The 26231-nt window shown below is 37.4% G+C and overlaps 1 protein-coding gene across 4 annotated transcripts; it reads left to right on the top strand.

Annotated features, from left to right (window-relative positions):
* On the top strand, positions 1-25865 carry sun2 (Sad1 and UNC84 domain containing 2). Of its 4 annotated transcripts, none has more exons than XM_014015528.1 (16): positions 1-85; positions 18266-18374; positions 18491-18594; positions 18798-19178; positions 20055-20114; positions 20336-20407; positions 20691-20830; positions 21276-21326; positions 21609-21647; positions 22519-22713; positions 22859-22996; positions 23135-23228; positions 23530-23645; positions 23738-23911; positions 24404-24493; positions 25272-25865. In XM_014015528.1, the coding sequence occupies exons 2-16, from the start codon at positions 18268-18270 to the stop codon at positions 25386-25388; spliced, it is 1878 nt and encodes a 625-aa protein (XP_013870982.1). In that variant the 5' UTR covers positions 1-85; positions 18266-18267; the 3' UTR covers positions 25389-25865. The 4 variants fall into 4 exon arrangements, with proteins under 4 accessions (XP_013870982.1, XP_013870983.1, XP_013870980.1 ...); XM_014015529.1 differs by having other exon boundaries at positions 23132-23228; positions 25275-25865; XM_014015526.1 differs by having other exon boundaries at positions 23132-23228.
* The last annotated feature ends 366 nt before the right edge of the window (positions 25866-26231 follow it).

The raw sequence follows: 26231 nt of genomic DNA, 5'->3' as shown, positions 1-26231 counted from the left end.
ATGTAAAAAGGGGATTTTAAACCATCTGCGGTCTGGAGGAGCAGGATGCAGGTGTCTACCCTAATCCGAACCACTTCATTCTGAGGTATGTTAGCTGCTAACTTGTTTTAGGGGTTTGTTTATAAAGCAGTAGGTTGTTATAAAATGGTYATTTATTTAATAGTGAGTGTTACTGGTAGTTTAATGTGGATCTCTTCTGGATTTAGGCTGTCCGCGTTCTGTGTTGTTATAGGTGCTGGATGTTTGTTGACATTATAGCGGCTAATGCTAGCATAATCTTAACATAAAAAATATATTTTTTAATTTATTTATTCATTTCATATAAAAAATTTTATACACAATAAAGAAAAAAAATCACACTTGAAATGAAAGGAGGCAGAAAGAAGAAATAAATCTTATATCTGCCCCTTTTTTCCCCAAAATTAATTTCAAACAATAATAATCAAAAAAACAAAACAAAAATAAAAACTTCAATTCCTTTTCAAACAACAACTTTTGATATACATTAAACTTATTTTAACTTTTTTATAATCACTTTCCAGATTATTCCACAGTCTTATTCCTGGAACTGAAGTACATGGATCCTTCAAATTTGTTCGAATTTTAGGTTTTATAAACATCTCAAGTCCCTTAACATTATATAAACTTTCTCTCTTAACAAAATATAACTGAATGTTTAAAGTTAAAAATGTATGAGCCTTATGCATAATCTGCAAGATATTATAATCAACCAACTCATAAAATTGTAATAATTTCAATTTAGAAAATAATAAATATCAGAACAAACACTGGCAAAGGATTGTGGAGCCGTTTGGTACTGAGGATGTGGATCCACCTGCTCAATAAAAAGTCCTATGCCTCCAAAAGTTTACAGGCTTTCATCTGCTGTTTGCTGTAGTTAGCACAGAGTGAGCACCTCCGGACCGAAGATCTCCCCGGTAGTCCGCTCGATGCTTCATCGTCTTCTCTTTCCTCTTATAATCAAAATAGTGAATCGTTTACTTCWTCGTCAAAGTCCTCACTCCGTCTCAGACTGTTTTTCCTCCATCTCTGTCTTTGAGCTTCCCTCCTCTCTGCAAAGGTTCTGACTGCGACTCAGTCCATCTGTCCGCAGCTGCAGCTAGAGCTCCACGTTCATCGCATAATTTTTTGTATCAAAGGCTACGTTCACACTGCATGTCTTAATGCTCAGTTCCGATTTTTTGAAAAAATCCGATCTTTTTGTGTGAAMGTTCACATTACATTTTAAATGTGACCTGCATCAGACCCCCGTGTGAACGCTACACAGCACTGATGTGACGCATGCGCAGTAAAAGACGTGACGTCTCATCAGCCGGCTTGTTTGTTTACAGAGCTAGCATGGACAGCACATCGAATTGGAAGTTGTTTAATCAGAGCCGATTAAATAATTATCTGACCTGCTTCTTTAGTTCAGTGTTTATATCTGAACCTGCCTCTGACCGGGATGCTCCAGTGAAGCATTTTTTTTTTTTTTGAACAAAACTACGAGCTGGAAAAAAGTATCGACCGAGTATCGAACTTTAGGATCGATACTCTCCGCAACCCAGGTTGGACATCGTTATTATCATACTATCTACGTGGAAAATGAAWAGTAAAAAGATGAAGCAACTGGACTTGTGTTTTGGAGCTGTAAACACACGGAGCTACAGATTTAAACAGCGAGACTTGAGGTTAGTGTCTTATCGATCCTTCACCCCCTCCTCCTGATGAAAAAGTCAGATGAATGTGACATGAGCGTTCACACTGCAGTCACTTTGAAAACATCAGATATATATCCGATTTAAAACCACATACTGACACGGCCTGGGTCGGATTAGAAAAAATCGGATTTGTCGCGTTCAGACTGTCATAAAAAAATCAGATATGAGTCAGATGGGTCAAAAAAATCGGATTTGGGTTGGATTTGCCTGCAGTGTGAACGTAGCCAAAGACACTAAAAATAACTCACTAAACTTCACTCTAACTCTGAAATATACTGTAGTTGTATGTTTCAGTAGGCCTCCTCGGTATGCCATCAAGGTCTGCAAAAAGCCTAATAATTAGGCACTCCTCAGGTTCAGCTGTGTTGAACCAGAGCAGCACCTAAAACATGCAGGACACCGGCCCTTTTGGACACTACTGCATTAGATGAAAGAATTACATTCTTGCTTTCCAAATACCCAGGCTCAATATTGCCTTAGATAATACAATCGATAGATGGCCTCCAAGGCAGCAGACCTCAGACAATACAAATTTTAAAAAAACCTTATGGAGAAATTTAATATTATGGATATTTGGAGAGAAAAATTTCCAGATGACAAAATGTTTATCTGTAGCAATAAAACAGGATCCAAACAATCTCATATTGATTTCTGGCTCGTCTCTAATCAAACTAATGAAAATAGCATTGCTGTTCTTATACTTGCCACCCCTCTTACAGATCATAGAGCTTTTCATATAAGTATCCAAATTTGTGCTATTAATAAATGTTACAAATGCTCTTACTGGAAACTGAATAATTCCTTGTTAAAACATGAGATGGTTAAAGTTCAAATAAATAAATTAATCATTTATTATTGGAACAAGTCTAACAGGGAGAGGTCCTTCTGCAGCAGATGGGAACTTTTCAAAGTTGAAACAATGCTGGCAATGTTGACAATATGGGAGTCGAGTTTCTAAATTGAGGAAAGCAAAAGAGCAAGCAGTAAATAAGAAGATTACACGTAACCACCAGAAATCCCCAGAAAAAATCTTGGAGGAAGATAAGTTAAATTTAATAGAACTTCAAAACAAACTGGACAGCTTATACCAACACAAATCTGAAGGTGCCTTTATCAGGTCCTGGAAGAGATGGCTCGAAGAGGGAGCGCACAATTCTGCTTACTTTTTCAGACTTGGAACAACACAGATCAAAAACAAATTTTATTTATCAACTAAACATTAATGACTCTATTTCCAACAATCCTATACAAATTTCAACCTTGCCAAATTGTACTCTGACTTATACAGCTCAAAATTCAATGATAGAATTTCAATAAAATTTCTTAACTATATTCAAAAATTAAAAACTAATAATGTGGAAGATAGAAATGATTGTGACAGCCCTTTTACAGTGGAGGAAATCTAATGCRTTACTGCACTTAAGGCTAACAAATCACAGACAGTTTATCTGCTGAGAGAATCATATAGCTCCRTTTCTCTTACAGGTATTCCTAGAAAGTACGGAGAGTAACACTGTCCATCCTACACTTACTCAAGGACTTATAACACTCATTCCAAAACCAAATAAAGACCKACTTTTTATTGATAATTGGAGACCTATAACTTTACTTAATAATAATGATTATAAAATTATGGCTTTAATATTGCTAATAGAATTAAAGAGGTTTTAGATGCAGTTATTGATGAGACACAGTAGGCTTTATGTGAAAGACACATCTCTAACAATCAGACTAGTTTTAGACCTACTTGATTACTCAGATTTGGTACCTGATGATAGTTATATTCTCTTCTTGGATTTTTATAAARCATTTGACACAAACGAACATCAGTTTATTTTTCAGTCTTTAGAAAAATTTGGTTTTGGAAATATGTTTTGTAACGCTGTCAAARCCTTATACTCCAATAGCTATTGTTCTATTAACATGCCAAATGGCTCCACCAATGGATTTGACCTAAAATGTGGTATTCACCAAGGATGTCTTATTTCACCATATTTGTTCTTACTTTGTTCACAAATTCTTACAACTCATATCTCTAATAGTGCTGTACAAKGAATCACTGTAACTAACAAAGAGATTATGATGACACTGCAGTCTTTTTGAGGAATAAAAACCAGATCCAAATTGCCTTAGATGTGATTAGTGCCTTTACCAAGGCTTCCGGTTAATGCTTAAACTAAAAAAAAGTGAATTGCTAGCAATTAAAAACTGTCTAGCAAATGTTATCTTTAACAACCCTGTTAAACAAGAAATCACTTATTTAGGACTTTTAATTGCTAAAGACCAAAAATTAAGATGCTCGTCTAATTTTACACCAACTATACAGAAAACCAAAAATAAACTAAACCGCTGGTTGCAGAGGGACCTTTCTCTGTAAGGTAGAATGTTGATTACCAAAGCTGAAGGATTATCCAGAATGGCATATGCTGCTCTCTCCTTATATTTAGATAACAAAATTAGTAAAGATATTGACCGTGCATGCTCTTTAATTTTATATGAAAAAACCGTACACATTATATTAGAAAAACTGTTATTATGAATGATTACGAATCAGGTGGGCTCAGTTTTCTGGACTTCTGGATCCTAAATAACACATTCAAGATTAATCAGAATTAATTGGGCTAAACGTTTTCTTAAGAATCCGACTTCTGTTTGGAACCTTGTCACATTTCCCTGCACTTTGGTGACTTTAACTTAATTTTAAATTGTAATTATGATGTTGAAAAACTTCCTGTAAAACTTTCATCCTTCCATAAGCAGGTGGTCTTGGCATGGACCCTCATTTCCAAACACAACTTCTCACCACACAAATATCTTGGAACAGAGATATTTTATTTAAAAACAGATCACTCTTTCTTGAGACTTGGGTTAGAAATGGGATCCTACTGGTGGCTCAGCTGGTTAATGGAGAGGGACGACTACTCWGTTAMAATGAATTTCRCTCACTATATAATCTTCCAGTTAGTCTCCAGGAATTCTCACTGGTTGTTAATGCTATACCCTCAGGCRCTTTGATGCTGTTAAAAACACTAACAATTCTCTATCTGTTCCAGTTGCCCTCCCTGGTYCAGCTGAGTCATCAGTGGGAAAAATCTGCTTTTCACAGGTCCACGGTAGGAACAAAAAAGGAAAACACAAGTTGTTTCAACAAATCGTTGTCTCTACTCCTTATGTAACATCTTCTTATTGGAGCCGTTTTATCCCCAATATCATCTGGAAAAATATCTAAATGATCCCCATAGATATTTAATTGTAAATAAAGTGAAGGAAGTGTCATTTAAAATTCTTCATAAAATTTACCCTGCTACATACTCTATGGTAAAATTTAAAAGAGACATAAATATTAATTCTATTTTTTGTGATGGCCTTCCAGAAACTGTGACAGGTSTTTTTTGGCACTGCCCTTTCACATTAAAGTTTTGGAAGGAGTTTAGTAGGTTTATTAATAACCATATTTTGAGAGATTTTCCATTACGTTGGGAAAATATTTTATTTTGTTTTTCTAGAAAGGATGCTAAATGCTTTTTTACGATAAACTTGTTAATTATTTTGGGTAAATTCTACATAAATGTAAATGTATTATTAAAAAAACATGTTTTTTTTCTTTTTATTAAGGATGTGGAACTGTATGTTAAATCAACAACAGACTCTACCAATGAAAATGCTCTTAAGACGATCTTTACGTGCAATTCTTTGCATATTTTTGTCTAATTAATACTCCTTGTTGTTCGTTCATCTAAATGCTGTGTTCTGTGCATTTTTATTATTAAATGAAGAAGCATTTTGCAGCCACTAAATAACAATTGTTGATTGTCATTCCTTTTTCTGACTTTTCATGATTTGACTCAGTCARATGTGGGACATTGTTTCATCTTGTGGAACACTGGGACAAAGGAAAAATGCTGAACTAGTCMCCCTAATAGGTGATAATAAACAGTTTTAAACTGGTTTCAAAGAGAATATAATAACTTTTGTCACACAGATGCAATGCATTGTTAAGAAATGTCAAAATTTTGAGTTAGGACCAGCTACTGCCGCTAGAGGGCGCCATCTATCCTGTTAAAAGTACGCTGCTGACAACTTGGCCTTATGGGGTAGAACTAAGGAGACCATTTCAACACAAACAGATGTTGTAGACCAAATAATACCTGTCTCAGAATCACAACTGGTCAGTAATGAAGTAAATTTACTTGAGTACTGGAAGTACTGTTTTTGAGCATTTATAGGCTACTTTAGAGTAGTTCTTGTTTTGGGAAAACGTCAGAATTTCAGAATCATTTATTGTCATTCACACACAACATATATTTTAATGATAACAATCATACTTTTTACTCCACTACATTCCTCCTAAGGCTTTAGTCACTAGTTACTTTTTTGTTCATGTTTGTGTAGTTTGAGTTTATTTTGTTCCACTGACAAATTGTGGAATTACACACCACTACTATTCAGCAAATGCAGATAAGCAGCTACCAGTTGTAAGAAGAATAACTTTATCCCAATTGTGATGCCTTATATACACTGGGTAGACATGTTTCAGCACTATTGGAGGACTTTGTTTAGATCCTGACTTCAACATGGACTCATTTAAGACCTAAGTTAGAGCATTTAAGATTTTTACTCCCTTTGTTTTATTAATACATTTCTACCAAATAAACTTTGTTAAATTGCTTTTTACAGAAGTATTTTTAGTTTATTGTAACACCTATTATTTTAATGTCAGCGTACATGTACTACAAATAACTACAAACCCCAGATTTAGAGGTCTTCAAATAAAATTGTGTGGTAAAAAAACAGCTTGTTTGCTTCGTGCAACTTAAGGAGTGGAGCCATAATGGATAAATGTAAAAGGATGGACTGCACTGCTGCTGCTTATTGTGATTGACAGCTGACTTTGTCTGTCTATTTATTAAGCCTTTCTTTTCTCCTCCTGGAAAGGAGAGAAAGGGACAGACATTGTCCAGGATTAACAACTTTCAGGGTAGATAAAAAATAAAGCTTGCTAGCAGCCTCGCACCGATGACCTAGTCGACGTCATCATTTGCCCGGTAAAATGGCTTGGCCCGTGTAATATATTTTTAAGAATATAAAAATGATAAAAGTTAAACAACCTTACTTATTTTTACAGACATTATTTTGCATTTAGAATAAATGTTTATCAGATAAAGTTCAATGTTACAAACAACCGTGGATCACTTTAAGTACTGTGCTCACTGTTTTTTAAAATTTGTACTTTTAGCATTTTTTGGGAAAAATTTTGTTTATACCTAACTTTAACAATAAAGATCATACTTTTTACTCTACATTCTCTGAAAATTTTAGTTACTTTTCTTAGCGATGTTTGTGCAGAGTTTCTTTATTTTGGGAGTTTTATAGTAAGAAGACAAACTTCATTCAGATTGTATGAAATGACTGAAGGGATCTGCTGGATCCCTCAGGTAACTATTGCTGCTAAAAAATGACTTTGTGACTATAAAATCATAAGAAAACACAAAATAGAGTTGTTGTCTCACAAACTGCAACTTACCTCCATGTTATATTTATGTAACATGTTACTATTACGATCTCAATATGAAATAAACAAACGTTACTCTTATTTCAGCATACTGTCCCTGTGCACGTGAGCAAGTGTTGATCCAAAGAAGCTTGTAAGGGACTAATCAAATTTACATACAATGGATGGCCAAGGCCATACATGTGAACTAAGCCTACTGCACCTAGCAAATTAATAGCAGCTCAGAGAGTAGAATGGCTTTTTAAAAGTGTTGAGAGACCCTATTTCATGTTGCATTACCCACAGTGACATGTCCAGCTTCATCAAGCTCATCCAGCCTGCCATAGTATTTTTTTTGACATTACAGTCGTCCTGATAATAACAACAAAGCTACTCTTGAACACAAAAGCAGAGTATATTTATTTTTACTCATAAATAAACAGTGTCACTCTAAAACTGTCAGCTCCATATAACCATCCTGCTACTGAAGGAAGTTAGTGTGGCCACACATTATTTATTTTGTCTAATATCGCTAGATAGGCACCATACGATTTGTATAACTTTCAAAGTGTTTTTATATGTATATAATGTCTATGATCAACATGGTTGTGTATGAAGTAAAAAAAAATGCAATTTTAAAAACTGCTCAAAGGTGGTTTTCTGTTCAAAACATTTCCAGAGCCTTTATATTTTTAGCATAAAGAAAAAATCATCGATGGGACCAGGCCATCTCCATGATTACTGAATGATACACAAGATGAAAACCATCTGGAAATWAACTTGCTGACTCGAGAAAACACTCCATTTTTTTTTAGTGATAACAAGAAAACAATGGAAAATAATTATGAGTGTAAAACGGCCGCTCTCGGCTTCCGTAGACACCATTACTTTGTTGTTGTTGTTGTTGTTGTTGTTGTTGTTGTTGTTGTTTGTTGTTGTTGTTGTTGTTGTTGAACTCTGTTAGCGGGTTATAACAATGAAGAACTTTATTTTGAAAACCTCTACCGGAAGTTGTCTCATCTGGTGTGATTGACAGTCACTAATGTGTTGAGCGCCTGCAGCGCGAGCACCGCTTGGTTTCCGTCACCGCTGCAGTCTGCGGTCATGAGACCCAAAATAATACCTAACTTGTGGGAATTTATCAAAAGAAAACTTGCGCTTTGTGTATTTTTAGCACATATTTGCGCGTGATGGCGATGTTTTAAGCGAAGTTCGGAGGATTGCGTTTTCAGAAGAGAGGATTATATCATTTCCTGAGAATTTGACAGTTGCCTGCCGGCTGGCAACTGTTGTTTTGTTTATCTCACGCCAGGCTTCACAGCGTAACGAGGTAAGTTATGAACGAGCAGTAAACGAGTTTTAATTTCGTCTAATGCCATTGGACTTGGGCTAAACAAAATTCGCAGTTTACGTCACGTTGTTTATTTATTTATTTGTTTGTTTGTGTGAGTGTGTATGATGTTTTGTTGAACTACCTGCTGCGTTCAAGGACCACTGTAATTTGTAAAATGTTACTTTAAATACATTTCCTGTGCTCATTTAGCTATCAGTTGCCAAATATTGTAAAAAAAAAAAAAAAAACGTGCTGTAGGCAAAGAAGAATTAGGCGAGTTTTTGTATATTTTAAAACAAATTTTACTGCAGCAATATGAATTATCTCTAGGGTTGACTATAGTAGCCTGAGTGTAAAAGACGTGTGTCTTATCTAATTATTATTCCTTATATGAAGTAGGAAMGTGTTTTTCCCTGAAAATCATCATTTTTGACTGTGTGCCGTTCAAGTTCTGGCGGAATTTGCACATGACATCATGTGACAAAGTCAAAAACTTGTGTTAGGTCCGAGTTAGTTTGTTGTAGCAGCATAGGCTGCAATAAACTACCCAAGGAACAGCTCCAGCTTCTCAAGGAGTCTGTTTACCKAATACCAGACTTATTACAAAGGTCACACAGAGAGACACAAAGCAGTCAACATGAGACTGAAGAAGTGTAAATTAAAACATGCACTCTAAAAATGTAATGTTGGATTTACTTAACCATGTTATGTTACCTGGTTCCACTTAACTGAGTTAAGTAAATTCAAAGCAACATGCTCATGTTCTTTGGCTAAAAAACTGGTATACTGCTTTGAATTTACTCAACTCAGTTAAGTGGAACCAGGTAACATAACATGGTTAAGTAAATCCAACATTTCATTTTTTATAGTGTGGAAAACATCATATTTGTTCAAGAATCCCACTACAACTTGTTCTGCTTAGCATATTTTAAACCAACACAAAGGAACATTTTWATAAAGTGCTCAAAAGTTCTAACATATTTAATACAAAACAAGTTAGGAAGAAATCTTCAGCAATTTAGCATTAGCATTGCCTAATCTTGGGCAGGAGATGCCCATGAAGGCATGGTGGAGTTGCAGATCTCAACGTAGACAAAACAGCTCTTTATTAGCAAAGAAAAAGAAAATGCAAAGGTAACATCTGGTTTACATTGGTATAAACAGACTTTTATTAGGCAGCTGCTAAACTAAACAACTCTACATCAGACTTTTCTTCTGTTTCAGAAATAATTCGGGGTAAATGTTTGATGCCAGAGYGCACCATTGATTCATGTGTTCCAACGGTCTGAGTCATATTTCACTGGCCACAAACTTAAAACATTTACCAACCAATTGTGGGTTTTATTGAGGGCGATTCTCCACATTCCACTSTAGCCTGCTCCTTCCCACTCTTCACATTTTTTTTCCTCCTTTGCCCTTTTTTCCTCCATTTGCCCTTCGTTACCAAGGATGTTTTCTTTTGTTTTTATTTTCTTTGTTCATTTTTTTTCCCACTCGTTCAGACAAACATCCCTACACAGCTGTACAGGCTTGTGAGACGATCATAAAGACCCCCTTTTTTTGTGAGTTTTACATTCATCCTCACCTCACACGCATGCAAAATTATCCCTTYATCCACTAATGTTTTCTCACTGTTGTGCTGCCCTCTGCCCTGTCTTTCCTCTTCTTCTCTCCACTTTTCCACTGCTTTTGTCCCTGTTCTCTCTTTAGCTCATGCTCTCTCTCTTTTTTTCCACTCTTCACTGTGCTCTCCCATGCTGTATACCCCTCTTTGTCTGTGAAATACCAGTGTCAGCAGTCAGGMTCCAGCACCACTGGACCAGTAACAAAGCCCCACCTTGTGCAGTCGGTGGCTATTATGTTTATCGTACAAACTTGGCTCCGTCGGCTAATTGTGATTATACTGCATTTCAATTGGTTCCTGCAAGTGGCTTTGTTAAACACTGTCTTTATGTCTTTATTATTTTCAGATTTTCTCAGAGAAATATACTTGTAAGAATTTATTGCTCCAAATCTAACAGAAGCAGCATATTTGGGTTGATTTTTATTTAGTTTTGTTTCCTTTTCACTTCTCATGAAGTCAGTTTGTGTACCTAACATGTTTGTCTCAGATTAAATTTAGAAGTACAGCTATAATGTCACATGCTTTTTACAATATTTTTAAATAAACTGCATCTTTTGTGTCTTTATTTTGCACACGATCCCAGAATCTGAATCAATTCTTCCATTGTCTGTCAGAGAATGCTTCTGTCATATTCACCATTGTGCTCTGTATATGGAGGATTATCTTGAGGTTTTAAAAAAAAGTGTGACGTGGCCTTATAAGCCATTACACAACTAATACTGCATTTCACCATTTACTGGTGTGTTAGGTGTGCTTGTAAGATGCAAAAAAAAGTGTATTTTTGCAGTGAAAGTGGAAATGTCGCCATGCAGTGGTGTTTGAAAATGGAGGAGGGGTTCAGGAGAACAAATGTGCTGAGCGAGGCTGCTTTAGGCTGCCTCATATTGGATGGGGAGGATTTGAGAGAATTAAAGTCCAAACTGCTTCCTTCTCTGCACCCGTAGATAAAGCCTCTGGTTGTAGCAAGAAGGAAATCATAAGATGGTCTCAGAGCAGTGTTTTCTCAGGTGGTTGTTGCTGTGGGATCCATTTATTTCTGACGGTTTTCCATTCTTGCTGGTTTTGTGCTAATCATAGGATCTGTGTAACGAATGCTTCAACTAAAAATATCCCTCTGTTGTTTAGTGCATCCATTAATACTGGATAATTAAGTAATTGCTACTATTCAATTACAGTGGGGAAAATAAGTATTTAGTCAGTCACCAATTGTGCAAGTTCTCCCACTTAAAAAGATGAGAGAGGCCTGTAATTGACATCATAGGTAGACCTCAAGTATGAGAGACAAAATGTGAAAAAAAATTTGAGAAAATCATTTTGTCTGACTTTTAAAGAATTTTTTTGCAAATAATGGTGGAAAATAAGTATTTGGTCACCTACAAAACAAGCAAGATTTCTGGCTGTCACAGACCTGTAACTTCTTTTTTAAGAGGCTCCTCTTTCCCCCACTCATTACCTGTATTAATGGCACCTGTTTGAAGTCGTTAACAGTATAAAAGACACCTGCCCACAACCTCAAACAGTCACACTCCAAACTCCACTATGGTGAAGACGAAAGAGCTGTCGGAGGACACCAGAAACCGAATTGTAGACCTGCACCAGGCTGGGAAGACTGAATCTGCAATAGGCAAGCAGCTTGGTGTGAAGAAATCTACTGTGGGAGCGATAATCAGACAATGGAAGACATACAAGACCACTACTAATCTCCCTCGATCTGGGGCTCCACGCAAGATCTCAGCCCGTGGGGTCAAAATGATCACAAGAACGGTGAGGAAAAATCCCAGAACCACAAGGGGGGATCTAGTGAATGACCTGCAGAAAGCTGGGACCAATGTCACAAAGGCTACCATCAGCAACACACTACGACGCCAGGGACTCAGATCTTGCAGTGCCAGACGTGTCCCCCTGCTTAAGCCAGTCCATATCCAGGCACGTCTGAAGTTTGCTAGAGAGCATTTGGATGTTCCAGAAGAATATTGGGAGAATGTCATATGGTCAGATGAAACCAAAGTAGAACTATTTGGTAAAAACACAACTCGTCGTGTTTGGAGGAAAGTGAATGCGGAGTTGCATCCAAAGAACACCATACCAACTGTGAAGCATGGGGGTGGCAACATCATGCTTTGGGGCTGTTTCTCTGCAAAGGGACCAGGACGACTGGTCCGTGTACATGAAAGAATGAATGGGGCCATGTATTGTGAGATTTTGGGTGCAAACCTCCTTCCATCAGCAAGGGCAATGAAGATGAAACGTGGCTGGGTCTTTCAGCATGACAATGATCCCAAGCACACTGCTAGGGCAACAAAGGAGTGGCTTCGTAAGAAACATTTCAAAGTCCTGGAGTGGCCTAGCCAGTCTCCCGATCTCAACCCCATCGAAAACCTTTGGAGGGAGTTGAAAGTCCGTGTTGCCCGCCGACAGCCCCAAAACATCACTGCTCTAGAGGAGATCTGCATGGAGGAATGGGCCAACATACCAGCAACAGTGTGTGCCAACCTTGTGAAGACTTACAGAAAACGTTTGGCCTCTGTCATTGCCAACAAAGGATATCCAACAAAGTATTGAGATGAACTTTTGTTATTGACCAAATACTTATTTYCCACCATTATTTGCAAAAAAATTCTTTAAAAGTCAGACAAAATGATTTTCTCAAATTTTTTTTCACATTTTGTCTCTCATAGTTGAGGTCTACCTATGATGTCAATTACAGGCCTCTCTCATCTTTTTAAGTGGGAGAACTTGCACAATTGGTGACTGACTAAATACTTATYTTCCCCACTGTACCTCTGTTGATAGAACATGAATAAGTCTGCAGTTTTTCTTTTTTCTTTTTTTGCATTAGTTGAATCTGATATATTTCTCACTTAAAAACAAAAATAACTAATATATCTAGTCGTAAACTGATTTCAAATAACTGGAATGTAAGTATGCTGAAGCAGATTAAATGTAAAAATGTCATACCATACRCGTGAGCTTCCACATGTTGCTGAAAATAATCTGCTATGCTCCCAGAGCAGAAACTGGCTGCTAAATTGGTATTTTGTGTCACCTATGATAAAATAGCCACTAAACACGTATCAATCACTACCAAAAGTCTACAACAGGTTAGGGCTGGGCATAATCGTATCGTGTGCAATTAATCAGCAGAAAAACATTAATCGATTACTTTTTGGCACTTGACGATTAATACAATTAATGCCACCAGGCAGGCAGACTGGAGATTTCCTCGGTCAGTCTGCTTCAAATATGAGAAACATTTAAAAAAAAGTTCTGTAATTTATTTATCATAACTCAGTTTTTACTTGGTCTATCAACACAATTTAAAAAATGATATATAGTCTGAAGTCTGTACTTTTGACACAATTTGGAACAGATTTTTTTTATGAAGAGCAAATGTTTCCCACTACAGTGATTTAAATTAGTCATGTGACCAGGATATGAGGGCGTCCAGGGACTCGTCAAATTAATCATCGGCTAAATACCACAATTAATCGTGATTAATTTTTTTGCCAATATTGCCCAATCCTACAGCAGGTGTATCAAACTCCTTTTCACCGAGGGCCACTTGAGCATTATGACGGCCCTCAGAGTCACATTCCTAGTCTCAWTGCTACAGCTGAATACCACCACCAAAGAATAGCTGAGCTCTACATGGCATTTCGTGCATAGAAACATTTTAACGTTTCTTCTTATAAACACAAAAGATTACTATGTGTATGACAGACTAAATGTGAAATAAATAATACAGAAATACGAAGTGTGAAACTCGGAAATTCACACTTCCCAAACACAACTGAGCAGCAACAAAAATAGCTGGCAAAAATGCAGTGAAATGGTGACATGGCAAATGTCGCCAGCTACTTTTGAACCCCGTGCACCTGCACCTAGTGGTAGTATGCCAATAGTTTGCAGGTTAAATAAGTATTATGGTAGCTATGTGGTCAACACTGGCTTTAAAGCAGCATCTGCTTATTTTAAGACATTAATATGTCTTTGAAGCTCTCATGGGCCACATAAAATCCTGTGGTGGACCACATCTGGGCCATGGGCCTTGAGTTTGACACATGTAGTGTACAGCATAACTTGTAATAATCAACAGTCATGTTTTGATTGTTTACATTTGAACATTGACAAAACTTCAGACAGTCTCGACACCCCATATGATACTTTACTGTTGTAGAAATTCTGTTAGAAGCTAATAATTCACATCAAAAACACTAAAAAGTTGCATATTTTGCTATCATGATTTTAGGCTTTTATCCTTTTCAGTTTCCCACTTGATTCTGTTCAACCTGTGGAGGTTGAAAATTTAAAAAATGTGTGATTTTGGAATAACCCAGTTTGTCAGCCATAGATCAGCGTAGTTAAACCATCTGGATGGCACGAACATAGAAGCCCCCACTGTAAGATGCTAATTTATTCAAACGAATCGTTTGGGAGGCCATGTTTCCGTGTGCGTGTGTGTGCTTTCACACGAACTTCCTGTCTGTTTGGGCAGGGACTGCCACTGCTTCCTTTTCTGTCATCATCTGCCGCTCTTTTCTGTCATTGTGGTACGCCCTGCTGCAGACTCGTGCCAAGTGCATGGCGTCTTAGCTTCAACCAAGGTAAGACCTCTGAAACGATAAGCTTATTGCCATGAAATGACCCACACTGTAAACGTTTTCAACAGTGACGGAGACTTGAGCAAAGATGGTTGACTGAAAGCTGGCTAACGCCCAGATGGACTAACATTTGTCAGATTCTGAGATCGCTTTAACTTTTGCATTTTATTTGCCAGATTATTTTAGAAATTTGCTGAAGTTTTGCAAAAGTTTAGTAACCAGATGCTGTAAGTCTTATTCATATACCAGTATAATGACATCTTAATAGGATGTTGCAAATGAAACTTAAGTTCTTCTCTGCTAATAGTTCTTCACTTGATGGGAAACTAAAAGACAGTTCATACATTTTTATAAGTGGCATTAATCAAAACTGAGTTAATTTTAGTCAGTTGATTTAACACTTATTGTTTCTTTTAAAGAATGAACATATAAGAAAACACCAATGAGATTGTGTGTTTGTATWGTTGAACGTGCAGAGTGTTGGTACAGTGCAGTAAAGCTAGTGAGCTGTTCATCTACTTATCTGCTCTGTAAGAGCACATCTTTGACCAATGAGATTTCACAGCTTAAGTTGTTGATTATGTAATCTTTGCGATGGCTGGAAGTTAGCCTTCTTACAGACTTTGTAAGAAACATGACCACAAGATAAGTAAAACTGGAACGTCACTCTTTCCTTGTATGAGTAGAGTTTTGTTAATATGTGAAGATTTTTCTTCATATTAAATATGCTGGGTCTGTTAAGGTAAGCAGGATTTGTTTAGCTAGTGTTTCATACGTAATCTAAACGTATCGGCATCTGACCATAGTAACTGTGTCTGTTTTTCAAAAGGCACATGTGTGTTCATGTGTTTGAACACTTCGGTTTTGTTTTCCTGCTGTGTAATCTCAGACAGTATTTAAGATGCAGGATGTATTAGTTGGATTACAGGAGACCAAGATTAACCACAAAAGCATCTGTTTGGTTATTTAATTGTTAGCATGTTTACTACGACTGCTGGATCACCGCTTATTATAAAACACTTGCTATTGCTGTTCTATATTGAATTTCACTATTTTGTGGTAACAGTTTTAAATATTTCCACTTCTACCCCCACTGCTGTGTTGTTTACTGCTGCTTAAACTAATCCTGCAGCACCCAATGCTGCTGTGGAACTTGAAGTTTCAGGGTTTCCTGACTTAAAGTTGTGGCATTCAGCATGGCCACATATATTGATATGATCACACAAACTATTCTTGTAGTTTGTTCTTCTGCAGTTTTTTTTTTTTTTTTTTTTTTTTTTTGGGTCAGCAGACTTTTACCATTTTTATTTTGGTGTTTGTCAGGAATGCATATTTTTATCCCTTGAGTCTCATCCTGCCTCTCTAACTTTTAAGACATTGTTTTGTATTTTTTATTCAAACATTATGATCCTGTAAAAAAGGAACATGTAGGATTTAGTGACACATAAAAGCCAAATTTACAGATTAAACGCATCTGATTGTCCCCCACTCCTCTTTCTTGTGTGTAAAAATATTGTAGCCACTAAAACTATGACGCTTCCTCTAAAACCACACTTTGGTTATTCATACTTGCAGCTGAGTCAGAACACTGCAGCATATTGCCGTCAGTGCAAGAGGACCTGCTGTGTCTAAACCTCTCTGTCTTTTTATTTATGGATAAACAAACAAAAAACAAGAATCTAATTTAAATGTAATTCATTGCAGATAAAAACAGCGATATGGGATATTTAGAAAAATAAATTGGCATATGAATGTTGCATCTTATTTATTGAGATGGCCCTTTAAGCACCCAGTTTAAGCTGGCAGACAAATCTTACAAAAAACTATAAAAGCAAATATGTTTAAAGAAGGTATAATTTTCTGTTCCATTTCCTATGTAAAAATGAAAAAAAAAGTATCTTTGTATCTTATTAGACAGAAATAGAGGCACACTGATAAATCGGCCGGCCAATTTCCTTAAATATCGGAGATCAGATGACACTTAGATAAGATCAGTGTAAAAGATGGACTTCTCGTCTGCCTCTACAAAGATCTAAAAATCAGCCTCTATCCCCTTTTGCTTTGCTGTGATCACTACTTTATGTACCGTTTAAACAATTTTGTTTTGTTTCAAGGGGGTTGTCCAATGTTTTTCAACAAAATAAGACTGGAATATTGAAGGTGTCTTGTGACCTTATAACACCTGATGTGTTAGTTGTTAAAAAATATCGGTATGAGCCAGAGTTTGAATCAGCAGGTCAGGCTTTTTAAAGATCGGTATTCGGCCAGAACACGGAAATTGGTGCACACTTACTTAGAAATACTCTRTTCTAGATGTAACTAGAGGCACTTGGAGAGCGCAAACCTCCGCCAAGACCAATTTCCCCCATCCTGTAATAGAATTAATGCACAAAAGCAGMGATGGAAACACATTTGCAGAATAAGTTCTGACGTGGCAAACATTTAAGCAGGCAGTATGCAAGGGATTTCTTCTCTGTGGAGTCCAATGTGGAAAAAAAAAAAAAAGTCAGACTCATCACCCAACGTTATTCATCATCAAACTGGTGTCGGATTAAGCTCCAAAGGTTTCATCAATCACATTTCACAGAGTAAAACGTCTGTTTTATCCCCTTGTATGAGTTTGTAATGGTTTGACTCTCTTTATAAAGTGCTTCCTGGCTCCCCACCATCCCCAAACTTTGAGGCCTGGCAGCTCTCTGTTTACAAGCCAAGTAGCGAGAAATTGTTTTGATTGGTTGTTTCGGAAATGTGGCATGTTTGAGAAAATGGGAAAAATAGGTTTCATGGTGCAGTCACGCACTTCCTGGTCACAAAACATTCTGTAAATGCGCATATTATGGCAAAAATTATTCATCATTAAATGTGGTTTTAACATAACTTTTATAAAGTTTGAAGTCCATGCTGTCCAATCCAGCTCACTGTTTTTTGCGGAAGCCCTGTGAAAGCATCACAGCTTTGCCGATCTCAGAGTGTTAAAAGAAAAACAATTCYTGTATCCGCATCGTGATCTGGAACATCACCAAAATTTAAAGGTCTGTTCCTTGGCTCAGCACCCACATTTGTTAAAAATGTCATAACAATCCGTCCWCAAGTTTTTGAGTAATGTTGTCCACAGGCAGAAGGACGGACGGACGTACGCATGCATGCAACCGAAAACATTACCTCGCCCTTGGCGGAGGTAACAAGACGTCAGTATGGTTTATGATGAGTGAGAATGGATAAAGAACCCATCACTGTGGGCCCATTGCTCTCTCCAAAAAGACACTGAGCTTCATTCAAACCTTTGTGTCCCTCGGATGAAGGACACGAGATTAGAAATGCTCAGTGTTCTGAACTTCTCCGTTACATCAGTAAAAAAGGGTATCTTGATGTGCATCAATTACTTGTGTTGAGTTGACCACCTGTCAAAATTTCAAAATCAGAGACAATAATGTGTTTTAAAGATGAATGAAAATAATAAGCAACCCCCCCCTACCCTTGTTTGTCGTGTTTCAGCCATGTCTCGTCGAAGCTCTCGCCTGGTGTCCGGCGGGTACTACAATTCAGATGAAGAATCTGATTCAAGCAGTGTGACAACCATTTCCTACAGAGAAAACCCTGTCAAGTAAGTTACTCTGTGTAGGGACACAAATTCAGGATCCTTCATGACAAATCTGCTTAACAACTTCATTCACAAGAGTTTTTGTCTTTTTTTCCCCCTAATGCTATTTTGCTCTTTAGGGTTTTCAAGAAGAAGTCAGGGAATCGGAAATCTGGCTCTCGAACCCCCACTAGAGCCAACAACAATGCTAGTTGTGTTAGCCCTGAGGCACCTGTCACTGCAGGTAAGTATGACCCCGGCCTCCAGACACTGAAGACTACACTACCAAATAATTTAAAGTTTTAGATGGCACAGTAAATGTAAAYTATATTTCCTTATTACTAAACTAATAACTATAAAAGCTGCATTGATCATAACCTGTTGTTAAGAAAACAAAGTTAGTCTCCTCATTTTATAGTTCATCCTCATCTCTGATGTGCCTTACAGGTGTGAGTCTGACAAGTAGCACCTCGAGCAGTCAGACTCCGCCCACCATGAGGACCGTACCTTACACCCCCACCACGGCCACCCCTCGGCCCGCCTTGGCTCCATCACCCTCCCGTTGTCAGACGCCCGCACGGTGCTCCTCAGCCACCCCAGAGCAGAGCCCTCGCGCTGGCCTCTTCAGCTCCGGTGCGCCGGCTCTTCACTGCAGAGCCAACAACAAGGAGCTGGGCCAAAGCGGCGTGGACAGCTCGGGGTACTCGTCGTCTGAGGGCACCTACAGGAAGCCGTTACCAGTCACCGGTAAAACCAGCGGCACCGGCAGTGGGGCTCCCAGTCCTGGATACAGAAGCAGAGTCAGGAGTGCCTTTTCCAGTTTGATGGGTGAGCGCCTCTTTCTTATAGGGATCCCAGATTAGTTGTAACATTATACTTTATTTGATAAACATATATTTTAACTGTAAAATAAAGACTGTAAAAATACTGTAGGCTGTTTAGTTTTGTAAAATTTTAAAAACATATTTTTACACGGACAGAGCCATTTTATTTACACACAAAGCATTCTAGGTAAATGATGATGTGGATAGGTCCTCGGTGTGAGCGAGCTACTGTATATCCCCACCCTGAAGGTTAATCTTGGACAATATCTGATGATCGACTCTTTTAAATGAAACCAGAGAGCGTTGACAGAGAGGAGAAGGTAGAAATGACTCAGCCTGTAACTGAAAATATGGATGGAGGACAACAGAGCTGCTTCATGGAAGAAGAACCTCAGCTTAGCCTGTTAGCGTTTGCGCTAGCGCTGACGCTATATTGCCTTATATGTATTAGCTCGGTGCTAGCACGACAAACAAGCTAAACTGAGGTCCTCCATCCATATTTTCAGTTACAGGCTGAGTCATTTCTACCTTCTCCCCTCTGGTTTCATTTAAAAGAGTCGATCATCAGATATTGTCAGAGATTAACCTTCAGGGTGGCTATAGCTCGCTTAGCAGCCTCACACCAAGGACCTATCCACGTCATTATTTACCCAGAATGCTTTGCGTGTAAATAAAATGGCCCCATCCGTGTAATATATTTTTAAACTTGTAGTTTAAAAATGATAAAAGCTGAACAGCCTACAGTATTTTTACAGTCTTTATTTTACAGTTAAAATATGTTTATTAAATAAAGTCTAATGTTACATCTAATCATGGATTCCTTTATCATGTGTTTTTTCWTTGTGCTACCAGAGAATAATAATCTGTTTGTTTTGGGCAGATTCAGCCTCAGTAATGGCTGTTGTGTTACATTTGAAAATGCTTCATCTGAGAGATTCAGGTATGTTATCTGTTCAAGTCTGCACACGTTTGAACAGTTTAATCCTCTTTGGCCAAAGTTTTCCTGTAAAATGTTCGCAAATACCAACATTTAACATGTAACTGAGCATTATACATTGCTTTCTAATGCCAGTTTGTTTGTTTTTAAAATTGCTTCATGTCATTTTTGGTTCTGGTTTAAAGGAAATCCCTGTAAACAAACATTGTTTCTCTTCCTTGCAGCTAATAAGTCGCTCAGTAACAGGATGAAGAAGGCCTGTGTTCTGGTTCTGCTCCTCTTCTTCTTACTTCTATGTAAGTAACATTAACATTAAACACATTCAAGCTTTGAAGATGTCACTTTTAAAAGACGTTTGGGGAGATTTCTTTTCACCAGGAAAGAAGAAAAGGTGTTCGGATMCACCGCAAAATGTTTTTGACTCAAGCAGCTCTGCTTTTGTGCTGTATTTGTAGTCTGGGGTCACCGAGTGTGACACAGTCAAGTTGAACATTTCTTTTGATGTCAGAGTTAGGTGATTGAGACTTTGTGTGTTTATATTTGCTTTTCTTAAGGCGTTGTCCCCACTTTGTCCTCCAGGCATTTGGTTGCTCTTCCCTTTGTTCACCTCTTTCATCTCCCACACGACTGTCACAAAGACCCCATCACTGACAGAACCCCAGAGTCAACCAGTTACCCCCACCAGTCTTCCTCCTCCCAACATCCTCCATTCACCTGTGGTACGACTCTGTGTCTGTCTTGGTTTGTTTGTTTGTCACAGATGGAACAGTTTCTCTTGTTAATGTTTTCTGCATGCAGACACCTACACAACAGTTAGTTTCACTGGAGAACAGATGTACACCAAGGCTTTTAAGACTGAACTTCAGCCCACGTTAGCTAAGTTTGCGTAAAAGTAACCAGTGTCAAACACAAGCGATTTAGTAAGAGGGCTTGTTTTAGAATCAGTGGTTCCTCCTATTAATGAGAAAACTGCATTTTTAACATTTTAAAGGGACTCAAACATGTGGAGTGAATTAATGACACTGTTTTAAGGAACACTCAGCATAAAGTTGAAGCTATAAATTATATTTATAATAAATTCACTTCATTTTAGCTTTGCTCACCAAATAATATTGTGTCTTTCCAGTAACTTCCATTGTATTCAACATGTCTTCTTTGTTTTAGGATCCTGCTGTCATATCTGCTGCTGTAGAAGCAAAGATGCAACATTTTCTGGTAAGACGAAAGCAACATATCAACAATTAGCACAACTGATTTAAAAATATATACGTTATTTTATTGATCAGTGTCACATTGTGAATAAAAGATTTGCATCTTAACTGCAACATAGGATCTTTTATGATTGAGTCTGATTTGGTACCTCTGAGTTTAAAGAACAAAAATTACAGACTTTTGAGTAAACCTTAATGAAATGTGTGAGAAGGGTTTTAAAGTTTTATACCTTGTKTCAAAAGTTGTGTTTTTAGTATAACATATATTTAAATATATTTGTTGCAGGTGGAACTTCAGCTTAAGCAGGAACATCTTCTCTCTCAGGTTAGAGTATATTTCAATTTGTGCTTCCTGCGTTTCTTCCTTTTCCTCTGTAAATTTAATTATTCAGACCTTTAAAAGTGACAAGTGCTATAAGGTACATTTTGAATAAAAATGTATTAAATGGGAGCTACATTAGTTTCATTGTTTATGTGAACGTGACAATGTGAAAAACCTTGTGTTTTATGTCTGTATTTGCTAATGAGACACTATGATGACTGGAGGAATAATCACATGTAAATTCAATTACTGATACAATTAAATGGAAAAAGAAATAGGCTAATTTTACCGTATCAACTAATTGGTCAAAATTATTATGTTTTTTCTTTTGTTTTTTGTACTTTTTGTATTTTATTGTTGAGCATTTGTTTTTACTGTATTAAATTTTATTTTTACAAAAAAAATTGGAGGTGTTTTAAAGGGCTTTCTAAATAAGTTGCTGTTTTTATTATCTACATACTTTTAGGAAGATGTAGATAATAAAAAGCAGTGGTTATTGATCTCTGGTATTTRCTAAGGGGTGTCATAATAAACAAGTTGAGTTTGTCATTCCTCCTGATTGCAACACAACTGGGGTTTGATTACAGAGACATCTAGTGTTGCTGAAGTGAAACTGCACCATACGATTGTTTGTTGCTAACTCTCCCATCGGAATTTAAAGACCCCTTTAACTCCTTTGGAACATAATCTTTTTTAAAGAATAGCTCCAAAGTCCAAGCTACTTCTTACTGTGTTGTTAATTGGAGATAATCCTAAGAAACAGATAATCACTTTCATTTACTTTTAACACAAACTACATGAAACTGTGATATTTAGGATAACTTCATTCCTTCCCAACAAAATAATTCTCACTAAAGACAAATGTGGTGTTCAGATGAGGGCGAGACAAGAGCTGGATGTGAAAGTTATGAGAGCCAAGCTCGAGGCGGTGGACTCAGACATCCGGCGGCATGTGGAGCAGGAGGTTTCTGGGCTGGACAAGCAGATAGCAGAATACCAGACGGACAGCCGCTCTGCTGCTACAAGTCTCAGCCTCAAAATCCAAACTTTGGAGGCCCAGAATGCCAAGGTAACCTTGTTGATATAGACGTGAAAATATTGATGATTTCAAGGTTTTTGCAGCGCTTTTATACCAACCCAGTGCATGTTTGTTTGTTTGTTTATTTATTTATTTATTTATTTATTTATTTATTGTGACTCCCTTTGTCCTGCAGCTGTCCCAGGAGTTGTCATCCATCCAGCAGATGCCTCCTCCGACCCCGTGTCCTGACATCAGCGAGCCTCCCATCAAAAATCAGCTCACCCCAGAGCTCCAACAGGCCATGGAGAAATGGCTCTCTGATCGCATTAAGGTACTTAAATAAATGCTGTGATCAGCCTGTAAGGCTCTTGTTGGAGTCGTTTCTGCTCTCTTAGATTATTCATGAGTAAGTTAGTAGGTTTGTGCATCTATATTTTGCTTACATCACACTAGTTTTGTGTATCAGCAGCAGGATGTGATCAGGCTGGCTGACAAAGGAAGCTGCACAGAGTGTGGGCGCCCCATGGCCGACAAAATGGCCGACTTTGCTCTGGAAACGCAAGGTCAGAAATGTTAGGATAAAAATTTTAATTAATCCTGCAACTGTCCAACTCTGATTTGCACATAATCTGTGCATTCTTTCATATTTAGGACATAAAACAGCCAGAAGTTTTCAGCATAAGTTTGTATTTTTTTTTTTTGTCCACTGGTTGGTCCTTCTTGTTAGTAGCATTATACAAAAAAATAAGTGGTTTTAAATATGATGTTGTTAATTAAAAGCATATTTTTATTTTAAGAAAGGTTAATAGGTTCAACAAAGCCATACATGTTTTTTCTTTTAATGCGTTGTTTTTCTGTGTGCAGGGGCCAGTGTTGTCAGCACCAGGTGTTCAGAGACGTATCGTATTCGCTCAGCCTGCGTGACTCTTTTCGGTTTTCCTCTTTGGTATCCCTCTGAAAGCCCCCGCACTGTTATCCAGGTACATTCCTTTATGTCAGATCAACAGCAGCAAAGATGAGTCGATGCAGTTTTACTAACGCTGCCATTTTTTTTTGTCTCCTTCTCTAACAGGGTTACCAAGTCCTGCTGCCAGGGAAGTGTTGGGCGTTCCACGGGGTCCAGGGCACTCTTGTGATTTCTCTGTCACATCCCATCAGGATAACCCATGTGACTCTGGACCACCTGCCTCGCTACAACTCCCCCACCGGCCGCATCGACTCTGCTCCCAAAGACTTTGAAGTCTATGTGAGTCTCCTTGGTCTGGTGTATGGGAAACCAGCGTTTATATTTCATTGTAATAATAAATGCATCGGTGGGCACAGCTAACCAAAAAGTTAGCTTCAATCATTAACCACTGATCTGCCTAAAATCTTAGCTTAACATTAAGCTGCTAAACTTAGTGTAAAATTAGTGGAAGCTGATGCTAACCGGTAAGATAGTGCGTCACAAATCTTCAGCTCCTTCCAGTTAAAGACTGACATGAACCTGTAGTTTTCTATTGGTTTAATTTCCAACTGTAAGAGRGGATAGTTTTTATTTAATTTTGGGATAAATGGCATAAAAATAGAGGTTTTATACAACAGAAGCTAGTTCCACAATAAGCTGACAAACAGAACTGTGCCCACAAATGAATAAATGATATAAAAGCAGAAACAAAGACATTGAAAGTCTTTTAAAGGAACTGTATGGATGCAAGCAGTTTTTAACTTTTACACAATTGTTTTGTTTTTATACAAGGGGATGAAAAACGACACCGAAGAAGGAACACTGCTCGGGACGTTCACCTATAATGAAGATGGAGAATCAACTCAGACTTTTGAGCTGCCTGTGAGTTTAAACGTCTACCTAAAYGATATATCCAAGTTTTCTTTACCTAATAATTTTAAAAAATGTAAAGCAGGGCTATTCAACTGGTGGCCCATGGGCCAAATCTGGCCCGCAAGTGACCAAAGCTCGGTCCACCAAATAGTTCATCTCTTAAGCCCAAAACCCCGGTTTTCTACTTTAATTAAAGTTATTTTAKTTAAACATAGATATGTTGGTATCTACAGAAATGTTATAATCTTGGCTAGAAGCTGATAAAAACATTTCTATGAACAACCAAAACAGTTAAAACTACAAACAGTTGAAGATAAAACTGTAAAAATTAAAATAAATTTGCTTTAAAAATTAGGCAAGTCAGAGATGTCAAAATAATATTTGTGTTAAATAGTTGGCATTAKGTGTTATTTTTGTTTTTAATATTGTTTTACTATCACTACATTTATTAAGATTCTATATGTTGTATTCATGATTAAATGCAGCAAAATAAACTAATTCAAAGGTAACAGATCTTTGTAATACTTGGTTTATTTACATAACTTTAATTGCTGGATGTTCGGCCCCTCAGCTGTCATTCAGCARTAACTGTGGCCCCCGGATCAATTTAGTTGAATAGCCCTGATGTAGAGTAAATACCTCCTCCTCTGTATGAAAACTGTGAAGACGCATTTAGAAAGTTTTAAAGCTCAACACGCAGTTATTTAATATTTGTCTTTTTTTTGTGCTTTTCCCTTTTTCCTCTCCTCGTTCCTCTGCTCCTGTGCTGTCACCGCTCTCACCCCAGAAGCCGAGCGATGTGGTTTATCGGTTCGTGGAGCTGCGAGTTCTCAGTAACTGGGGTCAAGTCGAATACACGTGTCTTTACCGCTTCCGYGTCCACGGAAACATCATCTCAACATGACTGTCCAGTCACATTTAATGTCTGCTTTTATGGTCAGCGGTGCGTTCAAGACCAAACGCTACCGAAATAGTGTTAAGATTTGTTACACATGTGACACAGTTGTACGGTATGTATAGAAACAGGTTTTGGTACAACAACAGTAAAATAAATATTTTTACATTTTAACAGTCTTTTGTGCAGTGCACATTTAGATTGCAACAATTACAGAAAAAAGGTCAAAAAAAGTGTGTCTGAAAATCAAAAGTGTGAGGTTCAGGTAACTTTGCTTTCAATCATGAGTGTGCCACTTTAAAACGTATTTATATAGTTATTATCTATTATATTTATATTTTCATGCTGGAACAGCCTTCTCAGAGGTACTTTTGACAAGTGAGAGAAAGAATAAAGTTTCATCTTTATTCATCCTGTTTCCRATGAGGCTTCAAGGTTTTTAAATAACAGCTGGTTGTTGATGTCCCTCTATGAATAATAAAAAAACGTAAATGAATTTGTTAAAATACAAAAGACAATAGTTACGTTACTAACATAATTTGTCCATTTCTGGACACGACACAAATGACCGTAAGGGTCTGAGTTTAAAAATATGATTTGGCCTGGGTAAAACTGATGCTRCACTTCAAAATGTGCTTGCTGTTGATAATATAATGCACCGCACATCTGAACAACTGTTYGAATTTCTATAGAAGGCAGCAGTGAGTGAGTTTTAGTCAGTATTGTTTTTGAATTCCTAACTTAAATTGGATGTAATCTTCTTATATTCTTTTAAGTTTTTCTTTTCGTGTGTGTGTGTGTGTGTGTGTGTGTGTGTGTGTGTGTGTGTGTGTGTGTGTGTGTGTGTGTGTG

Source organism: Austrofundulus limnaeus, unplaced genomic scaffold (genome assembly GCF_001266775.1).
Source record: "Austrofundulus limnaeus strain Quisiro unplaced genomic scaffold, Austrofundulus_limnaeus-1.0 Scaffold130, whole genome shotgun sequence".
Taxonomy (NCBI): Eukaryota; Metazoa; Chordata; class Actinopteri; order Cyprinodontiformes; family Rivulidae; genus Austrofundulus; species Austrofundulus limnaeus.
This window is presented reverse-complemented; position numbering and strand designations above follow the sequence as displayed.